Genomic DNA, 12,711 nt, shown 5'->3' on the forward strand with positions numbered 1-12,711 from the left:
ACCACTGCAGGAAGTTCAAGTAAAAGAGAGAATGAGACTTGACCGTTGGATTTGGCAAGATGGGACAGTAGATGTGAGAGGCGGACCTATTCATCAGAGTGCTCCAGGACAAAGAGACTGATTGTAACGGCTTAAGAGATCATGAGAACTGTAAAGAAAAGCAAAAACTTGGGACTGTAACTAGCTGTTTCTTTTTCAAATAGTAGATAATACAGCATGTTTATATGTCCATAGTAGCGATTGTATGGAAAGTAAGACATTAATGATTCAAGAGTAAGTTATTAGTCCACGATTCCCCCCAGAAATCAAATCTCAAACTGTTACAAAATTAACAAACCAGCTACATGCGAAACTCCTAGGTTAAGGCAAGTAAGTATAGATTGAAAAGGACCACAGTTCTCTACGTAGCCTTTATCTATTGCCCCTTTGCACTGACACTTTTGCAGCTGTCCCTCAAAGGAGTCACTCTCCCTGCCTCTTGAATCTGGGCTGGCCTGTGACCTGCTTTGGCCAATAGAACGTGGAAGGAAAAATGTGCTGGTTCAGAGCCTAACTAAACCTTCAACAGGAAGGGCAAAGAACTTTCTTAAACATAACCTTGAGAATTGTGTATGTAAGTGAAAAGATGTGTCGAACTGCAATTGAAAAAAAGGATGTCGAATTTCAAAATAATTATCAGCATAAGGAATTTCAGAAAGTAAGTTGTTTTACAGAAATGGGTAAGGACACATTTTGAAACATTACAAAAAATTGTCAGAACTTGGATTCCATTTGCAAAATCATTTCTCTTCTGAAAGGAGAAAAGGATTCCCTAAAACTAATGATTCATGAAAGTATTCCAAGGGTTTTTAAACTAAAGGAGATAAAAATTTCTTCCTTCATTTGTTTCCATCAGGGAGCATATTGACAGTCTCAGGGGCGTAGCACACAAACTTTGCCCGTATGACAGCCCTCATTCCCTGAAATGGATGTTTCAGTTTTAGCAACATACTGTTTACTATGACTTTTTTTTTTTTTTAAACAAGTGACTTTGGCTTCACTATTGGAAAACTCCCATTTCAATGTATCAAGTTTATGTCTCCTCATTAGTGTTTGGCAAGAAAAATCAGGCAACACATGTACTCAACTCATAACAAGTTTATGAATTTGTATTTTAATCCACTTCTGGGAAAAGACAAGCAGCCAAAGATCCAAATGATATATTAATGGTCTAAATTGTACTTTAATTCATTTTTTCCCAACACATGAGAAGTAATGAGGACCTAACTAGGCATTCCATAAGTCTTTTCAACTAACATTGGTTCACACTTGAGGTCACAGACCATCTCAGTAAAATCTCAGATTCCACATTTTCCTTGGTGTCTGAGCCCCCGCTTCAATATCAGGAATACTTGTATCTTAATTAATCTATCAAAGGCTTTTTCTTGTGTTTTTGCTGCTGAAACGAGAACTAGTGTTTTCTACCTAGGTTGCAAATAAATGTAAACCAATATTTATGGCTTCAAATAAATATCATTTGATTTGCTGAAATATTTGTGGTGGTTATACTTTGTCTTATTCTAAAGAGGATTAAAAGGTTTTATCTAAGGACAATGAGTATTTTGGAAGTCTGCCTTCTTATAAACATAACATCATCATTTAAAAGAGCCTTTATAGTTTTCATGTATCTCCTGGGAAATTAACTCTGATAAAAAAAGTTATTAGAATGAAAAAGACCATATATTGTATGATTCCATTTATATGAAAAATCCAGAAAAAGCAAATCTATAGAGGCAGAAAGTAGATTAGTGGTTGCCTGGGGCTGGGGGTGGGAACAGGGATGACTGCAAATGGGCACAAGGGATCCCTTTGGGGTGATAAAAATATTCTAAAATTGGATTGTGTTGCATAGATCTAAAATCATTGAACTACACATTTAAAACTTGAGGGTGAATTTTATTTTATATAAATTATACCTCAATAAGGTTGTTATTTTTTTTAAAGCAAGTGTTACTAGAGAAACTTAAAACAATTATTTATAACATTTTATAATTCTTAGTGAAACAATACAGGGCTTCACATAAGAAAGCTTGCAATCACTAAAATATGTCACACTTGGGCTGAAATAAACCCGATTCTTCAAAGGGCTCTCTTAGCTTATTCTCCCCATTCTGGATGCCAGAATCATGACTTTATTGCCAGTTGGGTCCATTCTGGTTGTATATAGTAATACCTGGAAAAAACGTTTAAACTTTAACTTCAAAATACAAAGTTTTAACTGAGAATGCTGAATGTAACAAATGAATTGAACCATGTCCAGCAACATAATTACACACACCCAAGCAATGGAATTCTGATACGAGTATTCCCTTTCCTTACCACTAAGAAACTGATAAAACTCTTAACATGATATAATTTCAATAGCAACAGTAATAAAAAAATTTTTAAAAACAATAGATAATATTCACTGAGTGTTTACCATGTGCCAGACATTGTTAAGTGCTGAGCAAAAATAGTCTCAATTCACACAACAACCTGGAGAAGCAGATATTATGTCCATTGTATAACAGAAGAAACTGAATCTTACAAAGGATAATGAATGTACCAGTGTCACAAAGTAAGCAGATGGCAGGGCCAACATTTGGACCCTAGTCTGTGTGTCCACTGTGGAGTCGTTATAAAAATGGACTTCATGGGACGGCATCCTGGGTGTGAGGGTGGTTGCCCCATTTTTGAGTTACATGTCTTTTGAGGTGGTCATTCACAATGCTTTCAGCACCTACATTTACAAAATGACAATAATAATGCTATCTAACCATTATATATTTTTGAGAGAATTAAAAGTAATGAATGTAAAGCTCCCAGTATTTTGCTCAGAACATAATGGCTTCTTAATAAATGATACCTAGTAGTATTAATAGCAGGGGTAATTAGTATTCACCTTAGAAGAAAATACATATTTGATAAAGGAATATATTTAATTTATTAGTCAGGAGTGTGAGTTTGGGGCTTCTGGGTCATTTAAGTTTCTGCTTCAGCTCAGGTCACGATCCCAGGGTCCTGAGTCGAGCCCTGCATCAGGCTTCCTGCTCAGTGGGGAGTTCGTTTCTCCCCCTGCCCCTCCCCCACAGCTTGTGCCCTCTTTCTTGCTCACTCTCTCACAAACAAATAAAATCTTTAAAAAAAAAAAGAGTGTTAGTTAACTGACTTGTAATTCTTGGACAATCCATATAATAAAATATAAACAAGAGAAAATAAAATTTCAACCAACCATCAAGTACCTTACAACTATGTCTTACCTCTTCTGTTTCATTATTTTTTCCTGTCACCTACATTGTTTTTGTAATGATGTAGTTCAAAGTTAAATATTGAGTTGTAATTTCCTGATAGTCTTTTGCCAATTACTACACATCAATAGTTATAATTATTTTTTAAATAACTTTATAAAGCATGTTATCCGTTAGGAATTTTTTTGATTTTGCAGATTTTTTTTTATTTTACTAAAAATTATTTCACAATATATTTTTACACCTAAATAGCCATACTTGGAAAGCCATACTTGGAAAGAAATACTTTTCTTTCCAATATTTCCAATATTTTCTTTCCAATATTTCTTTTCTTTCCAATATTTCCAATATTTCAATATTTTCTATTGAAAATAAAAGAAATTACAGATACAATGATCACTAGACTTTCCCCATTGAAAAAGAAAGAGCATTTGCATGTTGCATACAAATTGGGTGCACAGGCAGAAGGCAAGTTTCTGACAGCACCTGACTATGAGCTGAGCCATTTCATGCAAGACAAGAGGTAATTTCATTGCTCTACAGAGCTGAAGGAGAAACGGGAGGAGAGGAGAGGCTGCAAGAAGGCTTAGCTAACTAAATGCTTAGGTCCAAGGAAGCTTGCCTGTTTTTGTTTTGTTTGTTCCTTTGTTTGTTTTGGAGGTATTCAGTTTGGTTTTGTAGAAACTTGCTGGATTTTGCAGGAGCCTACTTAGCAGCATAGAACTTAAGAATATAGAGAGGAGTTAAGAATTTGAACAACCCACCCAAGGACAAACAGTGAACTTTATACTCAGTTTGTCCTGACTTGAAGTTCTCTAGCTTCAGAAAACCCCTAGATTCACAAAAATCACAGAGCATCATCCACTTAACTCTCACAAGGCTAGAGAAGTGAGATTTAAAGTAATGTACTCAAATTCCCATAGACAATGGGCTTCAAACTCACATGGGAAAGCTGTATATAATAATGTAAAGTAGTGAGATTATGGAGATATATATACACATATACATATAATTTTACACCATTATTCATTTTACCCACAAGATACTGAAGAGTAAAGATGTTTAGGTACTTGACTAAGGTAAAAACCAAGCACTCAACCTTGTGTTTTTAATTCTTTACAATATACATTAACTTTATAATAATTATGGAATTTATGGTTTGATCTAGGACTTAATGAGAGAGATAAATTTACCATAGTGATGATGACTTGTCTATTTATCCTTAAACAGTTCTATCGATTTTTGCTTTCCATATTTTGAGGCTATTTTTTCAAAGGTTAACTCAAAGTTATAATAGCTCTATCTTTCTCTGAATTGAATCTTTTATCATTATCTAGTGACTCTCCATCTCTAGGAATGCTTTTTGCCTTCAAGTTCATTTGTCTCATACCAATATGCTGATACCAGCTCTTTTTTTTTTTTAAATTATTTATTTATTTGACAGACAGAGATCACAAGTAGGCAGAGAGGCAGAGAGAGAGGAAGGGAAGCAGGCCCCCCGCTGAGCAGAACGCCCGATGTGGGGCTCAATCCCAGGACCCTGGGACCATGACCTGAGCTGAAGGCAGAGGCTTTAACCCACTGAGCCACCCAGGTGCCCCTGATACCAGCTCTTTTTTAGACAGACATTTCCTTTTGCATGTACTTTGATCAGTTAACTTTCAGCCTTAAGTTTTATATCCTTTGTTTTTATCCACTCTAAGAACCTTTGTTTTTTAACTTAAACACTTGGCCATTCACACTGACTGTAATTACTTAATTATTTTCATTTATTACCATGTGTATTAGTTCTTTAGGGCTGCCATAACAAAATACCACATACTGGGTGGCTTAAACAACAGAGATTTATTTTCTCGCAGTTATCGAAGCCAGGAGTAAAAGGTAGATCAAGATGTCGGTGTCGGCAGGGTTGGTTCTTCTGAAAACTTCCTCCTTGGTGTGCAGGTACCCATTTCTCACTGTGTCTTCACGTGGTCTTTCTGCTGCATACAAACCCCTGGTATCTCTCTGTGTCCAAATACCCTCTCCTCATAAAGTCAGATTGGATTAGTGACTAATGGGCTCCTTTTAGCTTAATAACTTCTTTAAAAGCCCTATGTCCAAATATATTCTCTGAGGTACTGAGGGTTTCAACATAGGAATTTTGAGGGAACACAATTCAGCCCATAATGCTATCATTCCATCATATATTTTTCTATATATTTACTATTTTCTTGGAATTTCATTCTATTCGTTATCTCTGACCTTTCAGTTGGAGTCACTTTTTTTTAATAAAGATTTTATTTATTTATTTGACAGACAGAGATCACAAGTAGGCAGAGAGGCAGGCAGAGAGAGAGAGGGAAGCAGGCTATCTGCCGAGCAGAGAACCCGATGCGGGGCTCGATCCCAGGACCCTGGGATCATGACCTGAGCTGAAGGCAGAGGCTTTAACCCACTGAGCCACCCAGGCGCCCCTGGAGTCACTTTTTTTGCCTGAAATACAGTTGACTGTTCAACAAGATAAGGTTTAAAAGTGCCAACCCCACTACAGAGTCAAAAATCTGCATATAACTTTTGACTCCTCAAAACCTTAACTACTAATAACCTGCTGTTGACTGGAAACCTTACTGATGACATAAAGGGTCAACTAACATGTATTTTATATGTTGTGTGTATACATAATGTATTCTTACAATAAAGGAAGCTAGAGAAAAGAAAACATTAAAATCATAAGAAAGAGAAAATACATTTATGGTGCTGTACTGTATTTTTTTTAAACCTATCCATATATAAGTGGAGATGTATAGTTCAAACCCATGTTCTTCAAGAGGCAACTGTGCATCCTCCAGCATTTCTTTGAGTTAAGAGTCTTTTGTCAGTCAAGGCTCTCATTTTTGGTTTGCCCACTCAAAAGATATTTTCTCTGGATTTATAATTCTGGAATCATTCTTCTTTTCTATGGACACATTGAAGATTGTTTACATCCTTTTTTCATTTCTCTGCCCTATGTTGAGGCAATAGTCCTAGTCTCTCTACCTGAAAGGCTGGATTTTGTCTCCTGTCACCTCCAACTCCCAAGATCATGAAACCCTTCCTAAGATTCCCTGCAGTTGGGCACATGCCTGCAGGACAAAGATGGTTCTAGGGCTTTGCTTTCCTTTCTGGGAATCTATTTCCACTTAGTTTTTAGACTCAAAGTATTCCTCATTTTTTTTTCTAATTAAGCCAATTTTATTTTAATTTGGAAGTTAGATGAGCTGCAAGTTTTCAAAAGTCACACATTTTTATTAGCTTTTCTATAATAACTGACAAAGAATTTTGTGGATCCTTTCAAAAATCCAAATTAGATTTTCGATGTCTATGTGTTACACATTGACTACATAAGGGCACTTAATCACTGACCTGTATAATTATAAGACTTATCATATTAATGTGTATTTCTAGTTCAATAATTTTTTTATTTTAATAAATATATAATGTATTTATATATTATATATTTTTATATATATTATATGTATAAATATATATTTATATGATGTATTTTTTATTTTTTATTTTTATTTATTTTTATTTATATAATGTATTTTATTTTAATAAATATATAATGTATTTTTATCCCCAGGGTCTGTGAATCGCCAGGTTTACACATTTCACAGCACTCATCATAGCACATACCCTCCCCAATGTCCATATCCCCACCACCCTGTCCCGTCCCCCCTCCCCCCAGCAACCCTCAGTCTGTTTTTTGAGATTGAATCTTTTATGGTTTGTCTCCCTCCCGATCCTATCTTCTTTCACTTTTTCTTTTCCTACCTCCCCCAAAACCCCCCACATTGCATCTTCACTTCCTCATATCAAAAAGATCATATGATAGTTGTCTTACTCCGATTGACTTATTTCGCTAAGCATAATACCCTCTAGTTCCACCCATGTCGTCGAAAATGGCAAGATTTCATGTCTTTTGATGGCTGCATAGTATTCCATTGTGTATATATACCACATCTTCTTTATCCATTCATCTGTTGATGGACATCTAGGCTCTTTCCACAGTTTGGCTATTGTGGACATTGCTGCTATAAACATTCGGGTGCACGTGCCCCTTTGGAGCACCACGTTTGTATCTTTAGGATATATACCCATTAGTGCAATTGCTGGGTCATAGGGTAGCTCTATTTTCAGTTTTTTGAGGAACGTCCACACGGTTTTCACAGAGTGGTTGCACCAGCTTGCATTCCCACCAACAGTGTAGGAGGGTTCCCCTCTCTCCGCATCCTCGCCAGCATCTGTCATTTCTTGACTTGTTAATTTTAGCCATTCTGACTGGTGTGAGGTGGTATCTCATTGAGGTTTTGATTTGTAATTCCCTGATGCTGAGTGATGGGGAGCATTTTTTCATGTGTCTGTTGGCCATCTGGATGTCTTCTTTGCAGAAATGTCTGTTCATGTCCTCTGCCCATTTCTTGATTGGATTCTTTGTGCTTTGGGTGTTGAGTTTGCTAAGCTCTTTATAGATGTTGGACACTAGCCCTTTATCTGATAAGTCGTTTACAAATATCTTCTCCCATTCTGTCAGTTGTCTTTTGGTTTTGTTAACTGTTTCCTTTGCTGTGCAAAAGCTTTTGATCTTGATGAAATCCCAATAGTTCATTTTTGCCCTTGCTTCCCTTGCCTTTGGCGATGTTCCTAGGAAGACATTGCTGTGGCTAAGGTCAAAGAGGTTGCTGCCTGCATTCTCCTCAAGGATTTTGATAGATTCCTTTCTCACATTGAGGTCCTTCATCCATTTTGAGTCTATTTTCATGTGTGGTGTAAGGAAATAGACCAATTTCATTTTTCTGCATGTGGCTGTCCAATTTTCCAAGCACCATTTGTTGAAGAGGCTTTTTTCCATTGGACGTTCCTTCCTGCTTTGTTGAAGATTAGTTGACCATAGAGTTGAGGGTCTATTTCTGGGCTCTCTATTCTGTTCCATTGGTCTATATGTCTGTTCTTGTGCCCGTACCATACTGTCTTGATGATGACAGCTTTGTAATAGAGCTTGAAGTCTGGAATTGTGATGCCACCGACTTTGGCTTTCTTTTTCAATATTCCTTTGGCTATTCGAGGTCTTTTCTGGTTCCATATAAATTTTAGGATTATTTGCTCTATTTCTTTAAAAAAAATGGATGGGATTTTGATAGGGATTACATTAAATGTGTAGATTGCTTTAGGTACAATAGACATTTTCATAATATTTGTTCTTCCAATCCATGAGCATGGAATATTTTTCCATTTCTTTGTGTCTTCCTCAATTTCTTTCATGAGTACTTTATAGTTTTCTGAGTATAGATTCTTTGCCTCTTTGGTTAGATTTATTCCTAGGTATCTTATGGTTTTGGGTGTGATTGTAAATAGGACTGACTCCTCAATTTCTCTTTCTTCTGTCTTGTTGTTAGTGTAAAGAAATGCGACTGATTTCTGCACATTGACTTTATATCCTGACACTTTACTGAATTCCTATATAAGTTCTAGCAGTTTTGGAGTGGAGCCTTTTGGGTTTTCCACATATAGTGTCATATCATCTGCAAAGAGTGATAGTTTGACTTCTTCTTTGCCAATTTGGATGCCTTTAATTTCTTTCTGTTGTCTGATTGCTGAGGCTAGGACTTCTAGTACTATGTTGAACAGCAGTGGTGATAACGGACATCCTTGCCATGTTCCTGACCTTAGTGGAAAAGCTTTCAGTGTTTCTCCATTGAGAATGATATTTGCAGTGGGTTTTTCGTGACTTCTATCCCTACACTTTGAAGAGTTTTAATCAGGAAGGGATGCTGCACTTTGTCAAACGCTTTTTCAGCATCTATTGAGAGTATCATATGGTTCTTACTCTTTCTTTTGTTAATGTATTGTATCACATTGATGGATTTGTGGATGTTGTACCAACCTTGCAGCCCTGGAATAAATCCCACTTGGTCGTGGTGAATAATCCTTTTAATGTACTGTTGGATCCTATTGGCCAGTATTTTGGTGAGAATTTTCGCATCTGTGTTCATCAAGGATATTGGTCTGTAATTCTCTTTTTTGGTGGGACTTGTCTGGTTTTGGGATCAAGGTGATGCTGGCCTCATAGAATGAGTTTGGAAGTTTTCCTTCCATTTCTATTTTTTGGAACAGTTTCAGGAGAATAGAATTCCCCTGGGAAGCCGTCTGGTCCTGGACTTTGTTTGTTTGGAGATTTTTGATGACTGTTTCAATCTCCTTACTGGTTATGGGTCTGTTCAGGTTATCTATTTCTTCCTGGTTCAGTTGTGGTAGTTTATATGTCTCTAGAAATGTATCCATTTCTTCCAGATTGTCAAATTTGTTGGCGTAGAGTTGGTCGTAGTATGTTCTTATAATTGTTTGTATTTCTTTGGTGTTGATTGTGATCTCTCCTCTTTCATTCATGATTTTATTTATTTGCGTCCTTTCTCTTTTCTTTTTGATAAGTCTGGCCAAGGGTTTGTCAATCTTATTAATTCTTTCAAAGAACCAGGTCCTAGTTTTGTTGATTTGTTCTATTGTTTTTTTAGTTTCTATTTCATTGATTTCTGCTCTGATCTTTATGATTTCTCTTCTCCTGCTGGGTTTAGGCTTTCTTTGTTGTTCTCTCTCCAGCTCCTTTAGGTGTAGGGTTAGGTTCTGTATTTGAGACCTTTCTTGTTTCTTGAGAAAGGCTTGTACAAGTATATATTTTCCTCTCAGGACTGCCTTTTTTGTGTCCCACAGATTTTGAACCTTTGTGTTTTCATTATCATTTGTTTCCATGAATTTTTTCAATTCTTCTTTTAATTCCCTGGTTGACCCATTCATTTTTTAGAAGGATGCTGTTTAGTCTCCATGTATTTGGGTTCTTTCCAAATTTCCTCTTGTGATTGAGTTCTAGCTTCAGAGCATTGTGGTCTGAAAATATGCAGGGAATGATCCCAATCTTTTGATACCGGTTGAGACCTGATTTATGACCCAGGATGTGGTCTATTCTGGAGAATGTTCCATGAGCACTCGAGAAGAATGTATATTCAGTTGCTTAGGGATGGAATGTTCTGAATGTATCTGTGATGTCCACCTGGTCCAGTGTGTCATTTAAGGCCTTTATTTCCTTGTTGATCTTTTGCTTAGGTGATCTGTCCATTTCAGTGAGGGGAGTGTTAAAGTCCCCTGCTATTATTGTATTACTGTCGATGTATTTCTTTGATTTTGTTATTAATTGGTTTATATAGTTGGCTGCTCCCATGTTAGGGGCATAGATATTTAAGATTGTTAGGTCTTCTTGTTGGACAGATCCTTTGAGTATGATATAGTGTCCTTCCTCATCTCTTATTATAGTCTTTGGCTTAAAATCTAATTGATCGGATATAAGGATTGCCGCCCCAGCTTTCTTCTGATGTCCATTAGCATGGTACATTGTTTTCCACCCCCTCACTTTAAATCTGGAGGTGTCTTCGGGTCTAAAATGAGTTTCTTGTAGGCGGCATGTTGATGGGTTTTGTTTTTTTATCCATTCTGATACCCTGTGTCTTTTGATTGGGGCATTGAGCCCATTAACATTCAGGGTAACTATTGAGAGATATGAATTGAGTGCCATTGTATTGCCTGTAAGGTGACTGTTACTGTATATTGTCTCTGTTTCTTTCTGATCTACTACTTTTAGGGTCTCTCTTTGCTTAGAGGACCGCTTTCAATATTTCCTGTAGAGCTGGTTTGGTGTTTGCAAATTCTTTCAGCTTTTGTTTGTCCTGGAAGCTCTTTATCTCTCCTTCTATTTTCAATGATAGCCTAGCCGGATATAGTATTCTTGGCTGCATGTTTTTCTCGTTTAGTGCTCTGAATATATCATGCCAGTTCTTTCTGGCCTGCCTGGTCTCTGTGGATAGGTCCACTGCCAATCTAATGTTTTTACCCTTGTATGTTACAGACTTCTTTTCCCGGGCTGCTTTCAGGATTTTCTCTTTGTCACCAAGACTTGTAAATTTTACTATCAGGTGACGAGGTGTGGACCTATTTTTATTGATTTTAAGGGGCGTTCTTAGCATCTGCTGGATTTTGATGTTTGTTCCCTTTGCCATATTAGGGAAATTCTCTCCAATAATTGTCTCCAATATACCTTCTGCTCCCCTCTCTCTTTCTTCTTCTTCTGGAATCCCAATTATTCTAATGTTGTGTCGTCTTATGGTGTCGCTTATCTCTCGAATTCTCTCCTCATGGTCCAGTATTTGTTTGTCTCTCTTTTGCTCAGCTTGTTTATTCTCTGTCATTTGGTCTTCTATGTCACTGATTCTTTCTTCTGCCTCATTTATCCTAGCAGTGAGAGCTTCCATTTTTGATTGCACCTCATTAATAGCTTTTTTGATTTCAACTTGGTTAGCTTTTAGTTCTTTTATTTCTCCAGAAAGGGCTTTTATCTCTCCGGAGAGGGTTTCTCTAATATCTTCTATGCCTTTTTCGAGCCCGGCTAGAACCTTGAGAATCGTCATTCTGAACTCTAGATCTGTCATATTACCAATGTCCGTATTGATTAGGTCCCCAACCTTAGGTATTGCCTCTTGTTCTTTTTTTTGAGGTGAGTTTTTCCACCTTGTCATTTTGTCCAGATAAGATTTGCTTTCTCCTCCTCTAGAATTCCACTATTCTTGGTGAGTGAAGTTGGTCTTGACTGGGTTTCTTGTTGATCTTCTGGGGGAGGGGCTTGTTGTAGTGATTCTCAAGTGCTTTGCCGCAGGCGGAATTGTACCGCCCTTGCCAGGGGCCGGGCTAAGTAATCTGCTCGGGTTTGCTTTTGGGAGCTTTTGTTCCCTGAGCGCTTTCCGTAGAGTCCGGGGGACGGGAATGAAGATGGCGGCCGCCCAGTCTCCGGCCCGGAGGAGCCGAGAGCTTGGGGTCCCGCTCCTCAGTGCACCCTCAGAGAAAAGCACCCAACCGGCCCGCCTCCCTGGCCTGTGGTTGCCCCTGGAGGAAAGCAGTCAATTGCTGGCACTTGGAGAAAAGCACCCGGTCACTTCTGTCTCCATGGCTCCGGCAGCGCTACCAGCCCACCCAGCCTGCGACCGGCTCAAGGTAACCCGGGCTGAGAGCTCACTCCTCAGCTTTGTCGCTGTAGCCGGCTTCCCAGCTCTAATACCTGCGAGTTCTGTGGCACTCAGACGCCCCTGGTCCTTCTGTGACCCCGCAGGACCTGGGGTTATGCTGACCCTGCATGGGCTTCCCCCCAGTTTAGCCTCTGGAGTGACGTCCCTCCGTGGAGCCGACTTTTAAAAGTCCCGATTTTGTGCTCCGTTGCTCTGCCCCTTGCCGGGAGCCGGCCCCTCCCCCCGTGTTCTGTCTTCCTGTCGCTTTGGATTCACTTCTCCACAGGTCCTACCTTTCAGAAAGTGATCAATTTCCTGTTTCTGGAATTGTTGCTCTTCTTGTCTTCGATTTTCCATGGGATTTGTAGGTGTTCACAATG

General features: G+C 38.2%; 1 protein-coding gene across 1 annotated transcript in view; it reads left to right on the plus strand.

Moving 5' to 3' along the window:
• Window positions 1-625: 625 nt before the first annotated feature.
• The window catches only part of CFAP299 (cilia and flagella associated protein 299), a gene marked incomplete at both ends in the record, with an annotated part of 100,541 nt that continues 88,455 nt past the window's right edge, over window positions 626-12,711 (plus strand). The window contains one exon of the mRNA XM_080796391.1: window positions 626-697. Within this exon, the coding sequence (XP_080652517.1) occupies window positions 626-697 (72 nt within the window). The remainder of the gene's footprint in view (window positions 698-12,711) is intronic.

The sequence above is a fragment of the Martes martes genome (genome assembly GCF_963455335.1).
Source record: "Martes martes genome assembly, chromosome: 2".
NCBI lineage: Eukaryota > Metazoa > Chordata > Mammalia > Carnivora > Mustelidae > Martes > Martes martes.